The sequence below is a fragment of the Schistocerca cancellata genome, chromosome 5 (assembly GCF_023864275.1).
Source record: "Schistocerca cancellata isolate TAMUIC-IGC-003103 chromosome 5, iqSchCanc2.1, whole genome shotgun sequence".
NCBI lineage: Eukaryota > Metazoa > Arthropoda > Insecta > Orthoptera > Acrididae > Schistocerca > Schistocerca cancellata.
Genome location: NC_064630.1, coordinates 382,058,875 through 382,085,472, shown reverse-complemented (window position 1 = coordinate 382,085,472; position 26,598 = coordinate 382,058,875). Strand labels below are relative to the sequence as shown.

The following is a 26,598-nucleotide window of genomic DNA, read 5'->3' as shown; positions in this document are numbered from 1 at the left end:
GCCATGTTCATGGCGTCATGTGTAAGGTTCTGCTGTGATAATTGGCAGCCACATGGCATCAGGTATGCGGTTCTACTGTCAGACACATTTAGCAGTCTATGTGTTAGTTTCCCCACCTGTTACTCTACTAACAGCGTCTCTATAAACCTCTCTGCAACTTGTTACAGTCAGATCCCCTTGCCTGGCTTGGAACATTTAACATGCATACTAATTGATCCCCCCCCCCCCCCCCCCCCTCCCCCCCATGAACCATAGACCTTGCCGTTGGTGGGGAGGCTTACGTGCCTCAGCGATACAGATAGCCGTACCGTAGGTGCAACCACAACGGAGGGGTATCTGTTGAGAGGCCAGACAAACGTATGGTTCCTGAAGAGGGGCAGCAGCCTTTTCAGTAGCTGCAGGGGCAACAGTCTGGATGATTGACTGATCTGGCCTTGTAACACTAACCAAAACGGCCTTGCTGTGCTGGTACTGCGAACGGCTAAAAGCAAGGGGAAACTACGGCTGTAATTTTTTCCCGAAGGCATGCAGATTTATTGTATGGATAAATGATGATGGTGTCCTCTTGGGTAAAATATTCCGGAGGTAAAATAGTCCCCCATTCGGATCTCTGGGCGGGGACTACTCAGGAGGACGTCGTTATCAGGAGAAAGAAAACTGGCGTTCTACGGATCGGAGCGTGGAATGTCAGATCCCTTAATCGAGCAGGTAGGTCAGAAAATTTAAAAAGGGAAATGGATAGGTTAAAGTTGGATATAGTGGGAATTAGTGAAGTTTGGTGGCAGGAGGAACAAGAGTTTTGGTCAGGTGAATACAGGGTTATAAATACAAAATCAAATCGGGGTAATGCAGTAGTAGGTTTAATAATGAATAAAGCAATAGGAATGCGGGTAAGCTACTACAAACAGCACAGCAAATGCATTGTTGTGGCTAAGATAGACACAAAGCCCATGCCTACAACACTAGTACAAGTCTATATGCCTACTAGCTCTGCAGATGACGAAGAAATTGAAGAAATGTATGATGAGATATAAGAAATTATTCAGATAGTGAAGGGAGACGAAAATTTAATAGTCATGGGTGACTGGAATTCGATAGTAGGAAAAGGAAGAGAAGGAAATGTAGTAGGTGAATATGGATTGGGGTTAAGAAATGAAAGAGGAAGCCCCCTGGTGGAATTTTGCAAAGAGCACAACTTAATCATAGCTAACACTTGGTTCAAGAATCATAAAAGAAGGTTGTATACATGGAAGAAGCCTGGAGATACTGACAGGTTTCAGGTAGATTATATAACGGTAAGACAGAGATTTAGGACCCAGGTTTTAAATTTTAAGACATTTCCAGGGGCAGATGTGGACTCTGACCACAATCTATTGGTTATGAACTGCAGATTAAACTGAAGAAACTGCAAAAAGGTGGGAATTTAAGGACATGCGATCTGGATAAACTGACTAAACCAGAGGTTGAGCAGAGTTTCAGGGAGAGCATAAGGGAACAATTGACAAGAATGGGGGGAAAGAAATACAGTAGAAGAAGAATGGGGAGCTTTGAGGGATGAAGTAGTAAAGGCAGCAGAGGATCAAGTAGGTAAAAAGACGAGGGCTAGTAGAAATCCTTGGGTGACAGAAGAAATATTGAATTTAATTGACAAAAGGAGGAAATATAAAAATGCAGTAAATGAAGCAGGCAAAAAGGAATACAAATGCCTCAAAAATGAGATAGACAGGAAGTGCAAAATGGGTAAGCAGGCATGGCTAGAGGACAAATGTAAGGATGTAGAGGCTTATCTCACTAGGGGTAAGATAGACACTGCCTACAGGAAAATTAAAAAGACTTTTGGAGAAAAGAGAGCCACTTGTATGAATATCAAGAGCTCAGATGGAAATCCAGTTATAAGCAAAGACGGGAAAGCAGAAAGGGGGAGGGAGTATATAGAGGGCCTACACAAGGGCAATGTACTTGAGGACAATATAATGGAAATGGAAGAGGATGTAGATGAAGATGAAATGGGAGATACGATACTGCATGAAGAGTTTGACAGAGCAGTGAAAGCCCTGGGTCGAAACAAGGCCCCGGGAGTAGACAACATTCTATTAGAACTACTGACGGCCTTGGGAGAGCCAGTCCTGACAAAACTCTACCATCTGGTGGGCAACATGTATGAGACAGGCAAAATGACTTCAAGAAGAATATAATAATTCCGATCCCAAAGAAAGCAGGTGCTGACAGATGTGAAAATTACCGAACTATTAGTTTAATAAGTCACGGATGCAAAATACTAACTCATATTCTCCACAGACGAATGGAAAAACTGGTAGAAGCTGACCTTGGGGAAGATCAGTTTGGATTCCGTAGAAATATTGGAAGACGTGAGGCAATACTGACCCTACGACTTATTTTAGAAGCTAGATGAAGAAAAGGCAAACCTACGTTTCTAGCATTTGTAGACTTAGACAAAGCTTTTGACAATGCTGACTGGAATACTCTCTTTCAAATTCTGAAGGTGGCAGGTGTAAAATACAGGGAGCGAAAGGCTATTTACAATTTGTACAGAAACCGGATGGCAGTTATAAGAGTCGCGGGACATGAGAGGGAAGCAGTGGTTGGGAAGGGAGTGAGACAGGGTTGTAGCCTCTCCCCGATGTTGTTCAATCTGTATATTGAGCAAGCAGTAAAAGAAACAAAAGAAAAATTCGGAGTAGGTATTAAGATCCATGGAGAATAAATAAAAACTTTAATGTTTGCCGATGACATTGTATTCTGTCAGAGACAAGCAAAGGACTTGGAAGAGCAGTTGAACGGAATGGACAGTGTCTTGAAAGGAGGATATAAGATGAACATCAACAAAAGCAAAACAATGATAATGGAATGTAGTCGAATTAAGTCGGGTGATGCTGAGGGAATTAGATTGGGAAATGAGACACTTAAAGTAGTAAAGGAGTTTTGCTATTTGGGGATCAAAATAACTGATGATGGTCGAAGTAGAGAGGATATCAAATGTAGACTGGCAATGGCAAGGAAAGCGTTTCTGAAGAAGAGATATTTGTTAACATTGAGTATTGATTTAAGTGTCAGGAATTCGTTTCTGAAAGTATTTGCATGGAGTGTAGCCATGTATGGAAGTGAAACATGGACGATAAATAGTTTGGACAAGAATAAAATAGAGGCTTTCGAAATGTGGTGCTACAGAAGAATGCTGAAGATTAGATGCGTAGATCACATAACTAATGAGGAGGTATTTAATAGAATTAGGGAGAAGAGAAATTTGTGGCACAACTTGACTAGAAGAAGGGATCAGTTGGTAGGACATGTTCTAAGGCATCATCAAGGAATCACCAATTTAGTATTGGAGGGCAGCATGGAGGGTAAAAATCGTAGAGGGAGACCAAGAGATGAATACACTAAGCAGATTCAGAAGGATGTAGGCTGCAGTAGGTACTGGGAGATGAAGAAGCTTGCACAGGATAGAGTAGCATGGAGAGCTGCATCAAACCAGTCTGAGGACTGTAGACCACCATAACAACAACAACAACTAATTGATTATTCTGTTTCTGGAATAATTTTTCAAGGACTGCTTAAAGTTCCTGTCCTTTATGAATTTGAACAAAATTCCATGTCCCATCAGCTTCAGTAGGTTGAATGTTGAATCAACATTCTAACAAATTCTCTGAGATACATATTCCTATTGAAAAAAGATTTCACTATGATACACAACAAATTAAGCTTGTTTATGGAGCCATTAAAAGTGTTACCCACACCCCTCATCACAAAAGTGTACATGAATTTATAACTTTCACATTTTGTAAAGGATTTCATATTATTATTATTATTATTATTATTATTATTATTACTATTATTACAGATCAACTATACCCAACAAGGAAAATGGTGGTATAACTGTTGTCATTTAATTGATTCAGTGGATACCAGGATATGAAAATATTGTAATTTCATTACGGTGCAAAAAATGTGTGTGTAAACTGAAATCTAAGAACCAACATACAATCTGTTCATTATTCCAAGAAGTAAGTAGTTTAGTTTAAATGGTTGTAATTGAAAAGTTATTAATTAATTAAGATACAATTTCAGCTCAACAACAATTTTTGTACCTTGTAATATTTCAAAATTTTGTTCTGATAATACCGTGACAAAAATTTCTTCGCAAACTGTGATGTTCCAAGACTTTCCATATTTTGATTTTTAAAGGAAATATTCAGAGTTTGAACTTCTGTTAAATAAACTGTATGTGGTGGTTCTCTTAGATGCTAGGGAATTTTTACTGAACATTGGGGTATGGTATCATCAGTATTTCGGAATGTAGTGCATTTAGTTTCTGTAGAACACAAAGATACAAAATATTGGTACATGAAGTAAATGATTCTAAAAGTTGGGATGGTCACCCTTACAATTTATTTCTTTTGTGTCAATAATTATTGTACAGATTCTACTGTAAATCATCAAAACCCATGATGTGAGGAACACCCGCCAAAAGGCAAGATTATAAATAGCTGGGAGAAGTGAATGGCACTCAAGTTGCAAATGAGTAAGAGTCAGGATGCAGTAAGAGCATGGACTAAAACCTGTGCGAAGTGTACCACACAAAAATACTGTCTGAATTGTTGATAACTATGTTAATGCAATAACAATGGCAGGCAAGCAAAATTATGTACTTAACCTTTCAACTGTGCACTGATATGTAAATGAGCTGTGAACAATTATTATGGTGTTTGTATTAAGAGACTGTGTTAGCGATTAACATCTGTCATCATCAAGGATTGTGGGAATATACTGCCCATAAAAACAAATGCTATGTGCGTTTATTAATACACCCCCCCTTCCCCCTTTACCCTACCCCCCCCCCCCCCCCCCCCCCCTCCTCCCAATTTCATATTTCAATGCTCTTCCACTTTTGAGAACTACGGATTCACAGCTCATGGCCAACCAAGAGGTGTAGAAACTTGACACACTACAAATGAGATTGTTCCAAGTTTACAACATGTGTTCACTATTAACATTCCCTCTTGTGACAAGCAGTGATACACTGGAGGATGTCACCACATAGCACTTTTTTTCAATATTCTTATTGCAGCTGCAGCAAAAAATGCAGTTAAGGTAATGAAGTCCAATTCCTCTGAGTGTTGGAGCGACCTGGCCTATTCAGGGCTGCTACATGTCAGGACAGGTGAAAGGCAGGGTGCAGGTGAAGGCTGATTTACAATGGGATGCCAAATGAAACAGTGGCAGCACTGTTGTTGTTGTTGTTGTTGCGGCGGCGGCGATGGTGGTGGTGGTGGTGGTGGTGGTGGTGGTGGTCTTCAATCCAGAGACTGGTTTGATGCAGCTCTCCATGCTACTCTGCCCTGTGCAAGATTCTTCATCTCCAAGTGCCTACTGCAACCTACATCCTTCTGAATCTGCTTAGTGTATTCATCTCTTGGTCTCCCTCCAAGATTTTTACCCTCCAATACTAAATTGGTGATCCCTCGGTGCCTCAGAACATGTTCTACCAACCAATACCATCTTCTAGTCAAGTTGTGCTGCAAATTCCTCTTCTCCCCAACTCTCTTCAGTACCTCCTCATTAGTTGCATGATGTACCCATCTAATCTACAGCATTCTTATGTAGCACCACATTTCAAAAGCTTCTATTCTCTTCTTGTCTAAACTATTTATTGTCCTTGTTTCACTTCCATACATGGCTACACTCCATGCAGTTACTTTCAGAAAAGACTTCCTGACACTTAAATCTATACTCGATGTCAACAAATTTCTCTTCAGAAATGTTTTTCTTGTCATTGCCTGTCTACATTTTACAACCTCTCTACTTCGACCATCATCAGTTATTTTGCTCCCCAAATAGTAAAAATGATCTTCTACTTTAAGTGTGTTGTTTCCTAAACCAATTCCCTCAGCATCACTGATTTAATTCGACTACATTCCATTATCCTCATTTTGCTTTTGCTGATGTTCATCTTATATCCTCCTTTCAAGACGCCGTCTATTCCTTTAAGCTGTTTTTCCAGGTCCATTGCCATCTCTGACAGAATTACAATGTCATCGGCGAACCTCAAAGTTTTTATTTCTTCTCCATGGATTTTAATTCCTACTCTGAATTTTTCTTTTTTTCCTTTACTGCTTGCTCAATAAATAGATTGAATAACATAAGGGACAGGCCACAACCCTGTCTCACTCCCTTCCCAACCACTGCTTCTCTTTCATACCCCGTGACTCTTATAACTGCCATCTGGTTTCTGCACAAATTGTAAATAGCATTTTGATCCCTGTATTTGGCCCCAGCCACCTTCAGAATTTGAAAGAGAGTATTCCAATTCCCATTTTCAAAAGCTTTCTCTAATTCTACAAACGCTAGGAACATAGGTTTGCCTTTCCTTAATCTACTTTCTAAGATAAGTTGTAGGGTTAGTATTGCCTCATGTGTTCCAACATTTCTATAGAATCCAAACTGATCTTCCCCAAGGTCGGCTTCTAACAGTTTTTCCATTCTTCTGTGAAGAATTCGTGTCAGTATTTTGCAGCCGTTACTTATTAAACTGATAGTTCGGTAATTTTCACACCTGTCAACACCTGCTTTCTTTGGGATTGGAATTATTATACTCTTCTTGAAGTCTGAGGATATTTTGCCTGTCTCATGCACCTTGCTTACCTGATGGTAGAGTTTTGACATAGCTGGCTCTCCCAAGGTTATCAGTTGTTCTAATGGAATGTTGTCTACTCCTGGGGCCTTGTTTTGACTTAGGTCTTTCAGTGCTCTGTCAAATTCTTCACACAGTATCATATCTCCTATTTCGTCTTCATCTACGTCCTCTTCCACTTCCATAATATTTCCCTCAAGTACACTGCCCTTGTATAGGCCCTTTCACTTTCTGCCTTCCCTTCTTTGCTTAGAACTGGTTTTCTGAGTTCTTGATATTCATACAAACAGTTCTATTTTCTCCGAAGGTCTCTTTGATTTTCCTGTATGCAGTATTTATCTTACATTTGACCTCTAGCCATCGCTGCTTTGCCATTTTGCATTTCCTGTCACTCTCATTTTTGAGACGTTTGTACTCCTTTTCGCTTGCTTAATTTACTACATTTTTATATTTTCTCGTTTCATCAATTAAATTCAATGTCTCTTCTGTTACCCAAGGATTTCCACTAGCTCTCGTCTTTTTACCTACTTGATCCTCTGCTGCGTTCACTATTAAGTCTCTCAAAGCTACCTGTTCTTCTTCTACTGTATTTCTTTCCCCCATTCTTGTCAATCGTTCCCTAATGCTCTCTCTGAAACTCACTACAACCTCTGGTTCTTTCAGTTTATCCAGGTCCCATCTCCTTAAATTCCCACCTTTTTGCAGTTTCTTCAGTTTTAATCTACAGTTCACAACCAATAGATTGTGGTCAGTGTCCACCTCTGCCCCTGGAAATGTCTTACAATTTAAAATCTGGTTCCTGAATCTCTGTCTTACCAATACATAATCTATCTGAAATCTTCCAGTGTCTCCAGGCCTCTTCCACGTATACAACCTTCTTTCACGATTCTTAAACCAAGTGTTAGCTATGATCAAGTTATGCTCTGTGAAAAATTCTACCAGGGTGCAGGTGAGGGCTGATTTACAATGGTGTGCACAATGAAACAGTGGCAGCATTAATAAGTGTATTTCCATTGGTAATGTACAGTATTACAGCCGACTTCAAGGCTGTCCAGTCCACATGCCAGTGCAGCCAATTGCAGAATTTACTGATACCCTTGGTGGTGCCCATGACGTGTTTACCCTAGGTCATGGGCAGCTACCTCCGCGGTGCCATGTGTCTTGTGAGCCAGGGATAAACCAGGAGTACGGCCCATTCAGGGCCTCCAGAGTTTGGCAGGCTACACATCCCTGCGTCATGCACTTGGGTGCAATAGCTGACACTAGACGTTTGACACCGAGCAGCAAGTTCCCAGTCACCCATAAGGGATTGACCAGGACGGTGGCCGATGACATCTAGGTAGCTAGGAGGCTGGAACAGCATGCCTTCCTCAGTTGGACTGTACACAACTTGCAGTCTGTCAGCCAAAGTGTCTCAGAGGATGGAGGGTGGCTACACACAGCCACTTGCAATGGTGAAGTTCCCCAAATCCAGCAGCTGCAACAATATTGGTGTGGCATACCTCAAGCCAGAACCTGACAAATTCGTCAGCACCCAGTCAGCCAGCAGATCTTCACTACCCAAGTGTTAGTCACGGTGCCTCTGGAACTCGAACAGTCTGTCGTTCTTTATGCTTCTGATATAGTCCTACGTGGGATGAGTGGATCTGTTCCATATTCCTTGTCTAGTCATCTTTTCCTAGCTCTGCATTGAGTACACCTCAGTCATATTTGCAATGTGTGATTTTTCAGCAGCACGCAAGTGCTCCAAGTTACCAGAAGTTACTTCAACCTTGATCTCATAGCATTGGGAGGATTAGGTGTTCTACGTGCTTCACCTACGACTGGTATCACAAACCGGTCCAGTCTGAGGGTTTGACGTAATGTCAACATTGCTGCCCAGTGGCCTACTTGATTATCACTTCAGTAGAGCTAGCATTTATTGCCTGGCAGGGGCCAGAAAAATTTTACAATTTATGCGCCAAACTTTTTCATTGCATAGCACACCTCGCCTCTATCAAAAGATTTGTCCTGAATCTTCCAAGGTAAGTCCTTTACTACATTTATTACTGTGCTGATTGGAACACCTGGCCTGCATGATGAGCTGTCCCCCAAGGGTCATTCCATGTAATCTCGCAGGTGGTGACAATGTGACCATTTCAGAATTTAGTCATATACGGCACATGGATACAGTACAATGAGTTCCAGGAACATGATATAACCACGCATTTTCAGTCACTGCTACTAACAACTTTCTAATGAAGAGAATTCCAACAGACAAAAATGGAAGCACTGCTAAGCTCATAAAAATGCCTTGTGGGAACAGCTGCAGGTCAGACAGAATGTGGCTTTCATTTACCATGAGATTGGGTACACAAGGCGTATTTCCCCGGCGTCAACTGGATTTAAAGATGTTGAGATTAACTGCATGCCTACTGCTAAATCACAATTTCTTTCAGCCCCAATAGGAATGGTGCTGTTTGGGGGCCCTTCTCCAATACTATATGTAAAATGGACATCCCATCCATACGCAGACGCAGTCCACAGCTGTATAAACTTGACAATAAATGCTATGAAAAAAAATCATACCTCTCACCTTTAAGTGAACTAATTTCATTTTTGCATCAAGATATCAAGAAAAACATAGTTATATGCAAGGTAAAAGAATTTTAAAAATACATTTTCCTTCTTTATATTTGAATTTGTTTATGAAACTGTTCTTTGCAGAGTTTTTATACCTGTATATACCAGTACACATTTAAAAAGTTATTATTGTCTCTCACTATTGCTTGCACCTTTTCTGTTTCACTGAAGTTATCTTTTTAAGTTACAGTGAGTGAGGGATGATATATCACCCCATTTGTGCACCGAAGCTGTCTAATTCATTCCACAGAAAAGACAATTAATAAATGCAACATATACATTGCGAAAAATGATTGGTAACTGTTTTCACCTCTCACCTGTTTACTGTTTTGACCTCAGGTCAACCACAAATTTTTTTAAACAATTTTTCCAGGAATACAAATGGTAGACACACATACACACACGCGCACACTCACGCAAATGCAACTTGCACACACATCTGCAGTCTCAGAGAACTGAAAACACACTCAGTTTCAGTTCTGCCAAAAGCTATAATTGTGCGGATCTTTTTGTTGTGCCTATCCCGACTCAGCATCTCCGCTATATGGTGAGTAGCAAATTTCCTTCTCTGGTATTGTTACATTCTTGGAAAATGATTCGCGTACTGTCATTATATCATACCTGCACTAGTAACATACAGAGGAGAGAGCTCTCAACTGATGTCCATTTACCTTTAAATATTCTGTAGCTCTTCAACTGGAACATCATGTGCATTGTATTTCAGCTTTTGAAACTAATATATAGGGAACAAATATACCATTGCACATTATTTTCCACAATACCCCTGAAATATTTTTGTGCCCATGACTGTCTCTTCATTGCCATCAATATTCACTAGCAGTACTGCATTCTGTACAGCTCAAATGAAATGACCAAATTTTTGCTACATTTTGTTTCGTGTTGCAGGTCTATCAATTGCACAAATGCAGGGTTTACTGTATGGCTCAGCCTTTTGACCCCTTCTGCCAGATGCTGACCTTGGACTGAATCCCACAAAATCAATGTCTGAAGTGTGTTTACATGTGTCTGTTGAAGCATGCTTTGTGTAAGGTATTACGATGTTTTTCAGATGTCCTCTTTCATATCTCCTCCCTACTGTCAGGTCCATGGCACAGTTTACATTCCTCTTGCAATGAAATTTTTATCAATGCTATCTATGTGATTTCTGCTTATTTCTCCAGGTATTAAAATTGTAATATACACTCCTGGTAATGGAAAAAAGAACACATTGACACCGGTGTGTCAGACCCACCATACTTGCTCCGGACACTGTGAGAGGGCTGTACAAGCAATGATCACACGCACGGCACAGCGGACACACCAGGAACCGCGGTGTTGGCCGTCGAATGGCGCTAGCTGCGCAGCATTTGTGCACCGCCGCCGTCAGTGTCAGCCAGTTTGCCGTGGCATACGGAGCTCCATCGCAGTCTTTAACACTGGTAGCATGCCGCAACAGCGTGGACGTGAACCGTATGTGCAGTTGACGGACTTTGAGCGAGGGCGTATAGTGGGCATGCGGGAGGCCGGGTGGACGTACGGCCGAATTGCTCAACACGTGGGGCGTGAGGTCTCCACAGTACATCGATGTTGTCGCCAGTGGTCGGCGGAAGGTGCACGTGCCCGTCGACCTGGGACCGGACCGCAGCGACGCACGGATGCACGCCAAGACCGTAGGATCCTACGCAGTGCCGTAGGGGACCGCACCGCCACTTCCCAGCAAATTAGGGACACTGTTGCTCCTGGGGTATCGGCGAGGAGCATTCGCAACCGTCTCCATGAAGCTGGGCTACGGTCCCGCACACCGTTAGGCCGTCTTCCGCTCACGCCCCAACATCGTGCAGCCCGCCTCCAGTGGTGTCGCGACAGGCGTGAATGGAGGGACGAATGGAGACGTGTCATCTTCAGCGATGAGAGTCGCTTCTGCCTTGGTGCCAATGATGGTCGTATGCGTGTTTGGCGCCGTGCAGGTGAGCGCCACAATCAGGACTGCATACGACCGAGGCACACAGGGCCAACACCCGGCATCATGGTGTGGGGAGCGATCTCCTACACTGGCCGTACACCACTGGTGATCGTCGAGGGGACACTGAATAGTGCACGGTACATCCAAACCGTCATCGAACCCGTCGTTCTACCATTCCTAGACCGGCAAGGGAACTTGCTGTTCCAACAGGACAATGCACGTCCGCATGTATCCCGTGCCACCCAACGTGCTCTAGAAGTTGTAAGTCAACTACCCTGGCCAGCAAGATCTCCGGATCTGTCCCCCATTGAGCATGTTTGGGACTGGATGAAGCGTCATCTCACGCGGTCTGCACGTCCAGCACGAACGCTGGTCCAACTGAGGCGCCAGGTGGAAATGGCATGGCAAGCCGTTCCACAGGACTACGTCCAGCATCTCTACAATCGTCTCCATGGGAGAATAGCAGCCTGCATTGCTGCGAAAGGTGGATATACACTGTACTAGTGCCGACATTGTGCATGCTCTCTTGCCTGTATGTATGTGCCTGTGGTTCTGTCAGTGTGATCATGTGATGTATCTGACCCCAGGAATGTGTCAATAAAGTTTCCCCTTCCTGGGACAATGAATTCACGGTGTTCTTATTTCAATTTCCAGGAGTGTAAATGGTGCTCCGATATAAACTTACTTACTTAAAGCATAAACTATAATATTCAAAATGTTCCTGATCTGTATACTATATGCTCAGCTTTGTAGAGTCAGTAGACTTCTGACAACTAAACAGTTGGGGGTCTTGTATCCAGCCATTGCCACTTCAGTGAATGAACTGTACTGTGTACACTAATACCATTGCGCTCTGGTTGTTCCTTCTAAAATAAGTGCTTAAGCAGTTACTGATGCAGTATTGGCACCATCTACAACCCCTCCTTTGCAAGGAAAGCTCAATATATGGAGTTTGTGTAAATGCTCAGTACAAACTATAGGTACAGTGGCAGCATTGTGGAAGAAATGAGCAATTACAATATCTCCTGTGTTCTTTGTTACATGGTAGTCCATGCCGGGCACAGCATCCTTCATCATTTTCACCACATCTCCTTCATTAATGAAGAAGAAAAAGTTTATGGACTACTTATATTACTGTGGAGGAAGATTTTTCCTTTTTGCTTAAGTACTTTTAAAGTCTGACTGCCAACACAATAGAAGCATACTGTAAGTTGTGACATGCTGTAATAATAAAAAGGCAGGCAATTACAAATGAGTTTTCTTGGCTATCTCTATTTTGTAATGTGTGGCATGATACAAATATTAACTATCCAAAAGAAATAGACAGTTTTATGAAAATCATTTTCAGTCTATCAACACTGTGCAGTTTGGCGTATTGCATATAACAGCATGGCTTTCATTTTAAGGTTCATACTGTCACATAACCACAACCAAATCCAAAAGGAGAGTCATCAATGGAGTACAAAACATAACACTGAAAGCATATATGTTTCACACATCAACATCCAGCAGAACAGAACAGAACTGCCTCCTAGTTGGAGAGTGCTGCTATTCATGCATTATAATATTCCTGAATAATACAAACACAAGAAATTCCGAGAACCTTCCAGACAAGATGAATACTGAATATTTGTTGATAATCAGACTTGATCTGGCAACCCGCAGCAATCCAGCAAGTGGCACAAAACACTACTCCACACAGCATGCAGCACAGCTACCGACAATATTGTGGTAATTCAGTTATGACAATTTTGCAACTTTGGTTTTACAGACATTGCACACTTGTTGATATGTAAACAACTTATGGTTACATAACCATATTGTAAAGCGGCTTATCAAATTTGCAACTAAGTGATACCAAATAATTGTGAGTTTATGTAAAGTTTTTATCTTTTAAATGTTGTTTTCTTCTTATTTGTCATACCTTTTAATCTTCTCTGAATACCAGCATCTTAGCAAACATGCATAGCACAAAAACCTCTTGAAGCTTATCAGGAAATTTAAAACCAATTACAGGTCAATAAAATGTCAGAAGATAAAATGTTTGAAGTGTGGTATGTTGCAAGATCACAAATATGCTTGTAAGACAGTACTATGGTTCTTCTGCATGTCCCCAAGAAACAAAATTGCCACATGGGGGTCTGGAGAAGATATTCACCAGTATTGACAGTCTCGCAGAAATTGGACAGGAGCATATGACCTGTGCATGTAAGCTGCCAGCTTGGAGAGTTGTCACTAGTTTCACTGCTTCTCAAAATGTATGATTCCTAATACATTGTCAATTGAAAGCATTTCTGCAATTTCTGATGCATACAATACACAGCCCATGGTCTTTGAATGCAAAGCACATGGATGACCACCTGGTGATAACAACAAACCTCACCTGACATGTTCCCCTTTACTGTAGATATCACGCTAATTATAGGATTTACTCTCTCTCTTCCAGAGCACCACAATATATTAAGTCAAGAACCAACATGTTGTAACAGAAGAATCTGTTTATAAGCTATTTACATTACCATGTCACTTTTTCGGCACTCTGTGTTTCTTCTGCAATCTTCTACATATGCCTATTGCTTGAGCGAACTTTGTTCAGCTTATCTGGCTGCAATTTTATAAAGTTTCCCATCTAAATCCACATTTTACCTAATTGAAAACTTCCTCTTTCTACACTGGATTCTTAATATAGCTTTTGAATTCAATTTTGTTGTTCTATGCCTTTTCTTGTTTCAATGTAGACACCAGTTCATAATGGGTTAAGTTCAACTGATACGCGCACACCCCCCCCCCCCCCCCCCCCCCCCCCACACACACACGAGGGCACATTTAATTGCATTTAATCATTTTCTCAAAGTTTATTGTGGTGTAGCGAATTCCAGAACTCCACCTCAAGTAAAAAATTGAAAGCAGTACCCGCCTGCCTTTATCAATAACGGGCACTACTTGGATAAAAAAAAGTGTGAAGTTTCAGCTGAGAAGAAAGTGCTTTGAATTATATTGAGATACGAAAATATCTCTTGCAACTCAAAACTAAATGTTATGTACAATAATTTGTATCATCCATAGTCGTCTGTTCAACACTTCAGGTACCTACACTGTATACAACATTCGGGAAGTACCGAAGATTAGAATATAAATTGGAAAAGAATGATAACAAATCAATTAAATTTTTATTCACCTTTTATTCTAAGAAATTTTAGGAGTGATGGGTGCTTGGTTTCATAAAAGCTAAAGCCTTTAAAACTTCTGTAAAGCTTGCAGTAAATTTATTATTTTTTTATTTCACATGTATTATCCAATTAATTTATTGCAGACAATTATCCTGCCAAGGGGTTGGCATGTATTGTAACTCTGTTTATCCTTGTTTCTGTTAAAGGTTTGTAATTTTTAGGGTTTACTGGCAACTTCTCTAATTCATCCAGTGTCTCAAATCCATCAATAACCCTACAACAAAAGAACATAAAATTCTCATAGTGAAATGGGGAAGAAAAACAAAATTTGGTTTATTGGTTACAAATTGTGGTATAGAAGGCAATGGAACTTACTTTCCAAAGATGGTGTACTTCAAATCCAGGTGCGGCTGGGCAGCATATGTAATAAAAAATTGGCTTGCATTTGTGTTTGGACCATTATTTGCCATAGATACCATACCTCTAGTGTTATGCTGTTCAACAAAAAATACAGTGACTGTGTAATTGCAAAAGTAAAGAAATAACAGTCAATGTATTACAATTAGAAAAATCTGCAACAATTTTATGGCGGCAGAAAGACATCAAAGTACCTGTTTCAATGCACTTAGTCTTAAAAAGATTGTAATTGCTTTTCATTAAATATACTGCACAAATAAGAAAATCAATGAAGTACCAGATAAGTTCTGCTACAAGGTAAATCTCTCTCTCTCTCTCTCTCTCTCTCTCTCTCTCAAATGGCATGAATTAAGGTTTGTTTTAAGCAGAAAAAAAACTTCACTTGGAACCCACTGAATGACCAAGGGAGGTTTTTGCACGAGAACATCCACAACATTTGAATGGTCGTCGATTTAATATTCATTATCCAAAATCTATAAAATAATTTTCCAAGTTAACGAAATGATACATAATGACAAAGAAACAGGCCCTCCATGGTGTTAGTATAATAGGACAGCCATAGACTACGGCAACAAATTATAGCAAGTCTATATGTGTACAGTTGTGACTGATATTGAACATCAAACCACACAGTAATCAAACAATGGAAAAGCCAGGATTGAATGTAACAATATTACGAGAAGGAAAGTTGTTACTCACCATATAGTGGAGATGCTGAGTTGTAGATACACACACAACTGCAGTCTCAGGCAATTAGAATCACACTGCGAGCAGCAGCACCGGTGCATGATGGGAGTGGCGACTGGGTCGGGGAAAGGAGGAGGCTGGGGCGGAGAGGGACAAGGATAGTATGGTGGGGATGGCAGACAGTGAAGTCCTGCAGGTTAGGTGGCTGGCAAGGGAGAGGGGGGAGCAGCGTTAAAGGAGGGAATTGGCCGAAAGCTTTAAATGTGAAAATATTTGTTGTGCCTATCTGTGACTCACCATCTCTGCTATATAGTGAGTAGCAACTTTTCTTCTCATAATATTGTTACAAACCCCACAGTAAATAACACCATCCCTTTGTTGGCAAAAAGATGACATGTTTTAAGCAAAATCCAGTGATTATAGTATACTCTGTTGCCATCAAAGTGTACATATGGAATTCACTCCACTGAGGCCATCACAGTGAAGTTCTATTTGGCATGTTTATGAGACTACAGTAAAATGTGAGAGACAAAAGCCTGAGTGAAATAAAAACTAAAATGGGTTGGTTATCTCTACAATGAGCCTCCATATAACTCACTTTTTGTTTAATGAGAATATGAAACTCCCTCACTCTGACTTAGCAGTTTGTGATTTCTCTCTTTACACCAAATGTAATTCTTATTGAATGTGTGGCTATTTCCACAGAAAAACACAAATGTAAACAACAGTTATTACACATGCTACAAATAATGTACTTTTAAAAGTGCTTTCAACCAAACGAAAAACAGTCTCATAGTTGTAGACTATTCTGAAGTGATTGTTTTGAAGATGTCGAGTATTTACAGGAGTTCCCCTATTTTTGCTACAAAGCGCAAGTTTTGGGTATCTACATCTACTACTATACCCTGCAAACCACAGAGGGTACCGTATTTATTTGAATCTAAGCCGCACTCGAATCTAAGCCGCACCTGAAAAATGAGACTCGAAATCAAGGAAAAAAAATTTCCCGAATCTAAGCCGCACCTGAAATTTGAGACTCGAAATTCAAGGGGAGAGAAAAGTTTTAGGCCACACCTCCAAATCGAAACAAAGTTGGTCCATTGTAATATGAGACACAATTTAGGTCGAATGAATGACAATACAGCTACAGTAGTTTGGTTCGAGTCTTAAGCTTAGCAGTTAAGCTTTACCAGGTAGCCATTGCTATGTGTCAGGCGCTCCGTCAGTATTTTATACGGGTACTCTTCCTTTTTCACGTGCTTCGTCTGGTTTGAATCGATTGCTTATTTCCCTTTGACCTGATAAGTGCCGTTTTCTTTGTTATAGGTGTTTGCGTCACTCTTAAGCTGAAAATGCATTACTGCACTGCGCCATGCATTGTTTGTCGCATTCTGATAGTGCGTGTTTACGGCCTGTCGCGGCTCGCGGCATGGCTTGCTTTTGTGTGCGCTACCGCCGTGTACAATTAATTAAAAAAAAAGAGAGAGAGAGAGAGAGAGAGAGAGAGAGAGAGAGAGAGAGAGAGAGGAGAAAGGAATCGTCTCATTAGCGAAACAATGGCAAGAGACTGCTGTTTGTTGTTACTTACACTGCTGCTTTCTTTGATAATGATCAACAAGAATCAAATAATAGACTGCGTATGATAGAACATGTTCTGAACGAGAGTTAGGCGAAAATTTTTCTCCGTTTGAAAATCTTTGTAGCCGCTTCTTTATTACATCCAATTCTGCACAGAAATTAGAGTCATCTTAGATTTAAAAATCTAGTCACTTGCCGTGCTTCATTTCAGACTGTATCATTATTAGGCATAAGAATAATACGAATATAAACATGACACGATACATATATTCTTCCGCGTTTGCTGTTGTCTCACTCTAGTTTCGTTGTTTATTAGGCAGACAGGATTTAAATGAGATAGCAGCAAACACAAAAGAATACATGGCAAAATGTTTATATTCGTATTATTCTTATGGTGAAGAGAATACTGTATGTGATTCAAATTGCATCAGGTTTCTATTAGCAACCATCTCTTCTCACAGATAGGAAAAAATTCAGAACGTAGAGTTGGCCATATTGGCAAACATCCCAAACAGTCTTGCAAGTCGGATTTTCGTAGTACACTGAAATTGTGCTACATTCGAAGATGAACAATACGGAATTTGTATTTGCTTCGTTTGATAATGTATGAAAATGCAGTGGTCGAAACTCGCGGCGGAGAAAAACAACTCGTCTTCCACTTTTTTTTTTTTAAATTTATTTACTGACCCAGAGGTTTTGGCGCCAGTATTTATCTTTGTGCCTACAAAGCATGCCTGTGTCGCGCTACATATATTCGATGGCAGAAGTTAGTTGTGGCGGCACGTACCAACATTTTCCATAACTTCCGCATGCTTTGCACTCGATTCTAAGCCGCAGGCAGTTTTTTGGATTACGAAAACCGGAAAAAAAGTGCGGCTTAGATTCGAGTAAATACGGTACATCCCATTGTACCAGTTATTAGGGTTTCTTCCCATTCCATTCCATTTGAAGTGTGAGAAGAATGACTTGTTCAATATCTCTCTGTGTGCATTAAATGTTCTAATCTTATCCGCATGATTCCTATTTGATGATATGATTCCTATTTGAGATGCATAGGGGTGGTTGTATGTTCCTAGAGCAATCATTTAAAGCCAGTTATTGAAACTTTGTTAATAGATTTTCTTGTGATACTTTACGTCTATCTTCAAGAGTCTACCACCTGTTCCTTCAGTATCTCTGTAACACTCTCCCATGGATTAAACAAATGTGGAACTATTCATGCTGCCCTTCTCTGTACAAGATGAATATCCTCTGATAGTCCTATTTGATATGGGTCCCACATACTTGCATAATATTCTAGAACCAGTCAAACAAATGATTTGTAAGCAATCTACTTTGTAGACTGATTGCACTTCCCCAGTAATCTACCAATAAAATAGAGTCTACCACCTGCTTTACCCATGACAGAACCTATGCGATCATTCCATAAATGGCAAATAATAAATTCATACAAGAACACAGAAATAAGACAAAAGCAGTGTGGTCAGTTGTTCAGTCTGAACTAGGAGCCAAAGTAAAAATTAATGAGATTTTGAAGATTAGACAAGAAAATGAAATTATAGTAAATCCTGTTCAGATGTCAAGTTGTTTCAATGAATTCTTCCTAAATGTAGTAAGATCGGATGTGGATATGACATTCTATCAGGGCATCACAAATTTGGAAAACAGCCAGAACACATCTTTTAAACAATTTGAAAAAAAATCACCCGAAGGGATGTGGAAAAGGAAATATTGTCTCTAAAAAAACAAAACCTCACATGGGTGGGATGAAATAACAACATCTGTAATCAAGTACGAGTACGATATTATTTCCCAACCACTGTCAAGTATTATAAATCAATCTTTTGAACAGGGATGCTTTCCAGAGGTATTGAAATATGGTGAGATCAAACCTCTATTCAAGAAAGGATCGACCGAAGATATGGGGAATTACCGCCCTATCTCTCTATTGCCGGTCTTCTCTAAAGTGTTTGAAAAGATTGCAGCAAAACAAATTAATAACTTTCTTACTGTAAATGATATAATTTTTAAAAACCAGTTTGGATTCCAACACTGTAAAAGCACTGTGAATGCTATAAATGAGTTTATCCAACAAATATGCTCCACATTAGATAAAGGTAGAAAGGTCACAGGTATATTCTGTGATATGACTAAAGCTTTTGATTCAGTGAACCATGCATTACTCCTCCACAAATTACAGCTGTATGGAATCAGAGACACTGCTTTAAAATGGTTTAGCTCTTACCTGTCAGGTAGGAAACAAAGAGTAATTTTAACTTCAAATGGAACCAATTATTCTTCAGACTGGAAAACAGTTCCCCAAGGAGTCCCACAAGGTTCGATATTGGGTCCCTATCTGTTTCTTTTTTACATAAATGACCTACCACTTGCTATTGATGTTCATTCAGTCTTATCTGCTGATGATACATCAGTTCTAATTGAAAATGAGGTATCTGAAAATATTCCAGAAAAAGCCAAAAATACTTTAGAAAAACTTGAATCTTGGTTCTATCAAAATGGACTAAAACTAAATGTAACTAAAACCAAAATGATGCAATGTGAAGCTAAATCAGTAGAAAGGAGTGAAATAAAGATAACTTGCAATGATCAGGATATCACAGAAGCAAACCACGTGAAGTTCTTAGGCCTAAATCTTGACAAAAATTTAAATTGGAAGGTGCACATAGATTACTTAGCAAATAAACTGAACAACTTAGCATTTGCAATGTGTATTTTGTCAGGTGCCACAAACATGGAGACCAGAAAGATAGTTTATCACTGCTACTTTGAGTCAGTTATTTGTTATGGCATAATCTTCTGGGGAAATTCAGCAAATGTCACTAGACTCCTAGTATTATAAAAGAAAGTAATTAGAAACGTGTGTTGCAAAAAAATGGGAATCCTGTCGGCCACTGTTAAAAAATTTAAAAATACTATCTATCCCCTCACTTTACATATATGAGATGGTGGTGTTCCTATATAGAAATCAACATACACTAGACACTTTCCGTTTTGACCACAACTACAGCACTCGCCACAGAGATAACTTCAAACTTCCAACACATCGTTTAAAACTTTATGCCCAAACGCCAGAGTATATGGGGTTAAAAATTTTCAATAAAATAAAAGGCAGTAATATATTTAAAATGGAGATGGGTTCACTGAGAAGATTGCTCTTTACTCTTCTGGTGGAAAAGTGTTGTTATTCTGTCGATGACTTCATTGAGGACAGCTTCACAACCTGAACACAGGGATTGTATTACATTTATTATTTTATGTACATGTAACTTAGAAATGTAAAATATAATGTAAACTTTTGTGTTCCTCTTAAAAAAGTGAAAAAAGTTTCTTTTGTAAACCTTGACATGTCTCCTGTACATCAAATCAAAGATTTGATAATTGTATGTAATGAGATGAATAAACCACATATCACATATCCCTACAAAGTGTTACACACAGGTATTTGTACAAGTTGGCCGATGCCTATAGCGACTCATTGATTTTAGAGTAGTCTAAAATTTTACATTTATGAACATTTAGAATACACTGCCAATCTCTGTACCACACTGATAACTTATCAAGATCAGACTGAATATTTATGCAGCTTCTTTCAGACATAATTTATGGTACCTTTCCTCAACAGGCTCTACAGTCAGTCAGTCAGTGAAATATATTTGTTGTGCTATGTATGTTTGCAAAAAGGCAGATAAAATGGAATTTACCAACCCCTCAGCACATACAAAAAGTGCCTGAATACCATCTGCAACAGCACCTGAGTAAAGTGGACTACAGACAATCATTCCCATGTTGTACTTGTGTACTTAACGTTCATATTCTTATGTGACAATTACAATAACAAAATTACATTTCTAATTTGCTCAAGATGTTCAATTTTTACTGCGAGAACGTAGTATGAACTCTGCCTACCACACCCTCCCTGCCTCTTCCAATGCACAATTCCTCTGTTCAGCAAAGCTGTAAAGTTTAATTTTGCTTATAAATGAAAGACTAGATTGATGTGCTTACCTCGCACTATTTTAGGTACGTGTGTGCTCTTTTTTGTCATTATTCATGGCAGTTTTTGGTTCATTGGTTGGGTGGAGGTTAAGTGACTAAACAGTGAGGTCATCAGTCACTTGGTCCATGGGTTATTCATTTGCAGTTAGTGATGTCTGCCAGGGAAGTGTTATGATGAAAGTGTGTATGGGCAGTAAAACTGAGGCACTTAAAGCAATAAAGATGCCAGATAAAAGAAGAAGAAGAAGAAGAAGAAGAAGATGGAGAAGTATATGGGTATAAGTCAGAGCAGATGATGATCTCGCAGAGCTCATCCACAATGAGAGAAACCCCATCCACAGCTGACTCCAGCCAAATCGATTAAGGAAGAAGACAGTTACAGAGTAAAGAATGCCTTCTAGTTGGGAAGTTCTGAATGTGAAAAGAGAGAAGGCTAAAAACGTAATGAGCACCAGATGTATACTCAATAATGACAACAAAATAAGAGAAATATGTTATGCAGCAGGTGGGTTTCCACTACACTCTACATATGACAGGATCTGTCCCATCAAGAACTGTTCCACCCCTGATACATTATAGACTAGATGTTAAAGGGTACCCACAATTCCACAGTGTTACCCCTGAAATGGAAAACAGGGTGAAGAAGAAAGACTCAGGCTACACCTAAAAGCCATTAAAACAGACTAAAAGAGGAATGAAAGAGGCAGCATGCAAAGGAGGCAGGTTAGAGGATCCTTCAGACCCAGCATGCAGTGGAAGTTGACGCAACCCCAAGTGTCCCACCCCCTGCCATGAAGATAGTTTAAAATTTTAAACTATCTAATAATAACTGAGAACCAGTTCATATGTCCATGGATTGGCTGCCAATATTAGTGGCACAGAATCTGCCAGAAGGTGGCAACATTCCACCAAGCTATGAGGTACTGTCTGTAATGCTTCGCAACCCCAATATTGGGGGGTATTGGCTCATTATTTAAAATAAAACTATGAGTTAGCCTGGTACAATCAATGTAGGAGGGAGATAGGATAGGGGTTTCCTTCCAGGAGGAATGGAAGGAGAAACACCATGCAGCAGTAGTTGAATAGAGGGGGCAGTAGCCGACCATTTATAATTTCATCTCCGAATGAGCAGAGGCTTTAAGGGCACCCACAAATCTGCATCTAGGAATATTAAAGCATATACATAAAAAGACAACTGTGCAGGTAGTAGAAGTAAGGTCAGAGAGAAGGTAATGAAGAGCAGATATCGCAGTGTGACAAGAGTAACTGTGACCAATGGCTTAGAGGCTGTTCACTGAAATTTAAAATGCAGTCAAGGGAGGCTTGTTTTATAAAATGTGGATCTTTGTTAATGCTAATCAGTTTTTGCAAAAACTCCATGTTTCCAGCTATAAGTGTTGTTCTTGATTGGCAGGTGATGTAAACACATATCCCACCTATCCATGGTTTAAGTGGTCAGTAAAATGAGACAGTAGCACATTGATACTCTCGGAAAACTGAAAGGAAAAGACACTGTCTTCTGGTAGGTCTAATCCATGATGTGGAAGACTCCCATCTGCAGCTATCGAGCATGCAGCATGCTGTCATCTGCGGGTGTGGCTCACATCAGTACCAATGACATTTGTCACTTGGGTTCTGAGGCCATGCTGAGCTCATATGAGTGGCTGGCAGAAGTGGTGAAGATTGCTGGCCTTGTGTGGGGGGTGCAAGCAGAGTAAACAGTGTGCAGCATAGTTCCCAGAATTGATTGGTGTCCTTTGTTCTGGAATCAAGTGGAGTGCCTCAACCAAAGGCTCCACTGATTCTCCATCAAGTCTATGCTGCAGATTTGGGGTGGAGAATTGTACAACTTGGCTTGACACGTCAGACTGCATTACACAAAGGAAGCAGCTACTTGGGTAGCAGAGTACTTGTGGAATGCACAAGGGATAATTCTGGCTAGGTGGTAATTTGAGATCCTCTGGTTGATATGCAGAGAGTAAAATCAAAATCACACCAAAATATGGAAAATGGAGACTGCTGCACTCTAAGTTAAAAAAAAGAATGTGCATGTGATGACAGGCGAAAGTTAGTAGAAATCTGATCAAGTGTAAAAAGATTGATGCATAAAGTATACAACTACCACTGTCGTAACTCAGTGAAAGATCCTGCCAAGATCCAGAGAAAATTCTGGTCCTACATAAAATCGCTACGTGGAACGAAAGCTTCTATTTGGGCACTCTATCAGTCTGGGAAGGTAATAGAAGAAAGTAAAAGAAAAGCCCAAGCTTTAAATCTTGCATTTAAGAAAACATTCATGCAGGAGGATTGTACAAACAAAGTTATGGAAACATAAAGTATGAAGGACATAGTAATAGGCACTCCTAGCATAGAAGAGCATCTGAAAGAGTTGAAAACAAATACAGTAAGTTGCAGGTCAGGATGGAATCACAATTCAGTTTTAGAGAGAGTTCTCTTGGCATCCACCTCTTACTTGGCTTGCATTTATAATGAATCTCTCAATCAGGCCGAAGTTCCAAGCAACTGTAAAAAACTACAGATGAATCCTGTGTTACGAAGAGTACAAAAACAGATCCGCAAAATTACAGACCAATATTCTTAATGTCAGTTTGCTGAAAATGTGTTTAACATATCCTCAGTTCAAATATAAAAATTTTCTTCAGATAGAAGAGCTTCTGTCCACAAATCAGCATGGGTTTAGAAAGCACAAATCATGTGAAAATCAGCTTGCCCTTTGTGAACCATAGATGAAAGGCAACAGGCAGAATCCATAGTCCTATATTTCCGAAATGCGTTTGACAAAGTGCCCCAATAGAGACTGTTAATGAAGGTACAAGCATGCGGAGTTGGTTCCCAGATATTTGAGTGGTCTAAAGACTTCATAAGTAATAGATTTCAGTAGCCTGTGCTTAGGGGTTCGCCAGAGAAAAGGGTACAGCATATACAACAATAGTGCAACCCATTCTTCAGCACTGCCAGAGTATTTGGGATTCCCTCCAGGTCAGATTAAAGGAAGACATCAAAGCCATACCAAGGTGGGATACTACATTTTTACCAGTAGGTTTGATCAACACAAGTATTATGGAGCTGCTTTGTAAACTCAAGTGGGAATCTCTGGAGGGATGACAACATTCTTTCGTGGAGCATTATTGAGAAAATTTGGAGAACAGGCTGCTGGAAGTCCCAATTCCCTAGGAAGACAGGAGTTTACTCAGCATATGTGGGCAGCTAGCAGCACTGTGACTGCTGCGTTGCCACGGTACTCTGCAGAAATGGTGCATAACGACCCCATCACGTCAGATTGGCTACCGAGATAGCTTTTAAGTGTGTGTGTGTGTGTGTGTGTGTGTGTGTGTGTGTGTGTGTGTGTACACACACACTTATTGTGTACAGAGGGTCATCAACCCTGTAGGCAGTAGGTGCTATTTGAGGTGTTCTTCCGAAGTTGGTTCACACTACAGAAAAAAACTGGAACCAGTAGTCAAACCCAGGTGACCAAATTACTTCAGCCGAAAAGTGATTAAGGAAAAATTAAGAAATACGTCAACAAAAGAAAGCAGAACCTATGGAAATAACTGAGTAAACATCAAAGGTTGCCACTAAGAGAAACAGAGAGAGGTAAGGAGAGTCGGAGATGGAGACTACAGCCTAAGAAAGGAAGTAAGTGCTGCAGTAGCTTTGGGCCCCGTGCTCACCATACACATACTCATGAATGAGTCTTGAGCTTCCTGAGGGGGCCAGTTTTTGGACTTTACTTATTGCTTCCACACTGCAAGAGCAACTGATTGGGTTCAGCTGTCTTGTCAATTTCATTTAGTTTGCATGATAAACCCAGACACTAAATAATCTAACCTACCATTATGCAAACTTGTATCTAATTGAAGTAATTTATAATGCTAAACAGTAAATTTTAAAATATTAAATAGAAAACACTTTATAAATGTTCTGCATAATTATATCTATTTGGTTACGAACCAGCTTTTGTCATCTTGAGCCATTATTATATGTACCTTGTCACCCGACAATGACCAAAGTAGCTGAAAGCCAATTCATGACCAAATAGATATTATTTCACAGAACATTAAAAATATTAACTAAAAAATTTCTTATCATGTTCCACCAAGCACCAATGAAAAATTCAATTAATGTTGTAAAGTAAATTTTATATTTACAATAACTCCAATGTAATAAAACAAAGTAAACAGGCATCATTCATTCATTCATGCACCATGTTCCATTTATCCCATCATGAAGGGGAGGCTTGAGATATGTGGAATGAGTCAAGTTGTACATTAACATGTAGATGCAAGCACTTCTGGCTATTTCTTTAACGTACAGTAACAACAAATGACTAGTACTAATCTAATCAAATAATGGTAATAATTTTTAAATTACGTTACACATGTAAGTAAGAAGAGAAACAGCTATTTGGGAAAAGCCTCATGCTGTTGTGTACTACTTCAAACAAAGCACTTATGCAATATTAGACAGACCACTATAGGCTTTCTATATAGCCTAATGGCAAACTCAGGATACCTCTAATACAAATATCAGACTTACGAGGAATTTATCGACAGGAAGTGCAAAATGGCTAAGCAGGGATGGCTAGAGGACAAATGTAAGGATGTAGAGGCTTATCTCACTAGGGGTAAGATAGATACTGCATACAGGAAAATTAAAGAGACCTTTGGAGAAAAGAGAGCCACTTGTATGAATATCAACAACTTAGGTGGAAGCCCAGTTATAAGCAAAGACGGGAAAGCAGAAAGGGGGAGGGAGTATATAGAGGGCCTATACAAGGGCAATGTACTTGAGGACAATAGTATGGAAATGGAAGAGGATGTAGATGAAGACAAAATGGGAGATACGATGCTGCGTGAAGAGTTTGACAGAGCAGTGAAAGACCTCAGTCGAAACAAGGCCCCGGGAGTAGACAACATTCCACTAGAACTACTGACGGCCTTGGGAGAGCCAGTCCTGACAAAACTCTACCATCTGGTGAGCAACATGTATGAGACAGGCGAAATGACTTCAAGAAGAATATAATAATTCTGATCCCAAAGAAAGCAGGTGCTGACAGATGTGAAAATTACCGAACTATTAGTTTAATAAGTCACGGATGCAAAATACTAACACATATTCTCCACAGACGAATGGAAAAACTGGTAGAAGCTGACCTCGGGGAAGATCAGTTTGGATTCCGTAGAAATATTGAAACATGTGAGGCAATACTGACCCTACGACTTATTTTAGAAGCTAGATGAAGAAAAGGCAAACCTACGTTTCTAGCCTTTGTCGACTTAGACAAAGCTTTTGACAATACTGACTGGAATACTCTCTTTCAAATTCTGAAGGTGGCAGGTGTAAAATACAGGGAACGAAAGGCTATTTACAATTTGTACAGAAACCAGGTGGCAGTTATAAGAGTCGAGGGACATGAGAGGGAAGCAGTGGTTGGGAAGGGAGTGAGACAGGGTTGTAGCCTCTCCCCA

The 26,598-nt window shown here is 40.0% G+C and overlaps 1 protein-coding gene across 2 annotated transcripts in view; it reads right to left on the bottom strand.

Annotated features, from left to right (window-relative positions):
* Positions 1 to 14,481: 14,481 nt before the first annotated feature.
* LOC126187407 (peptidyl-prolyl cis-trans isomerase-like 3) overlaps positions 14,482 to 26,598 on the bottom strand; it is a 66,310-nt gene continuing 54,193 nt past the window's right edge. Inside the window, exons 4-5 of one of the 2 annotated variants that reach the window (XM_049928472.1) lie at positions 14,783 to 14,901; positions 14,482 to 14,681 (exon numbers count right to left, since the gene is read on the bottom strand). In XM_049928472.1, the coding sequence (XP_049784429.1) occupies positions 14,555 to 14,681; positions 14,783 to 14,901 (246 nt within the window). In that variant the 3' untranslated portion in view covers positions 14,482 to 14,554. The remainder of the gene's footprint in view (positions 14,682 to 14,782; positions 14,902 to 26,598) is intronic. The other variant, XM_049928473.1, reaches the window with a different exon arrangement.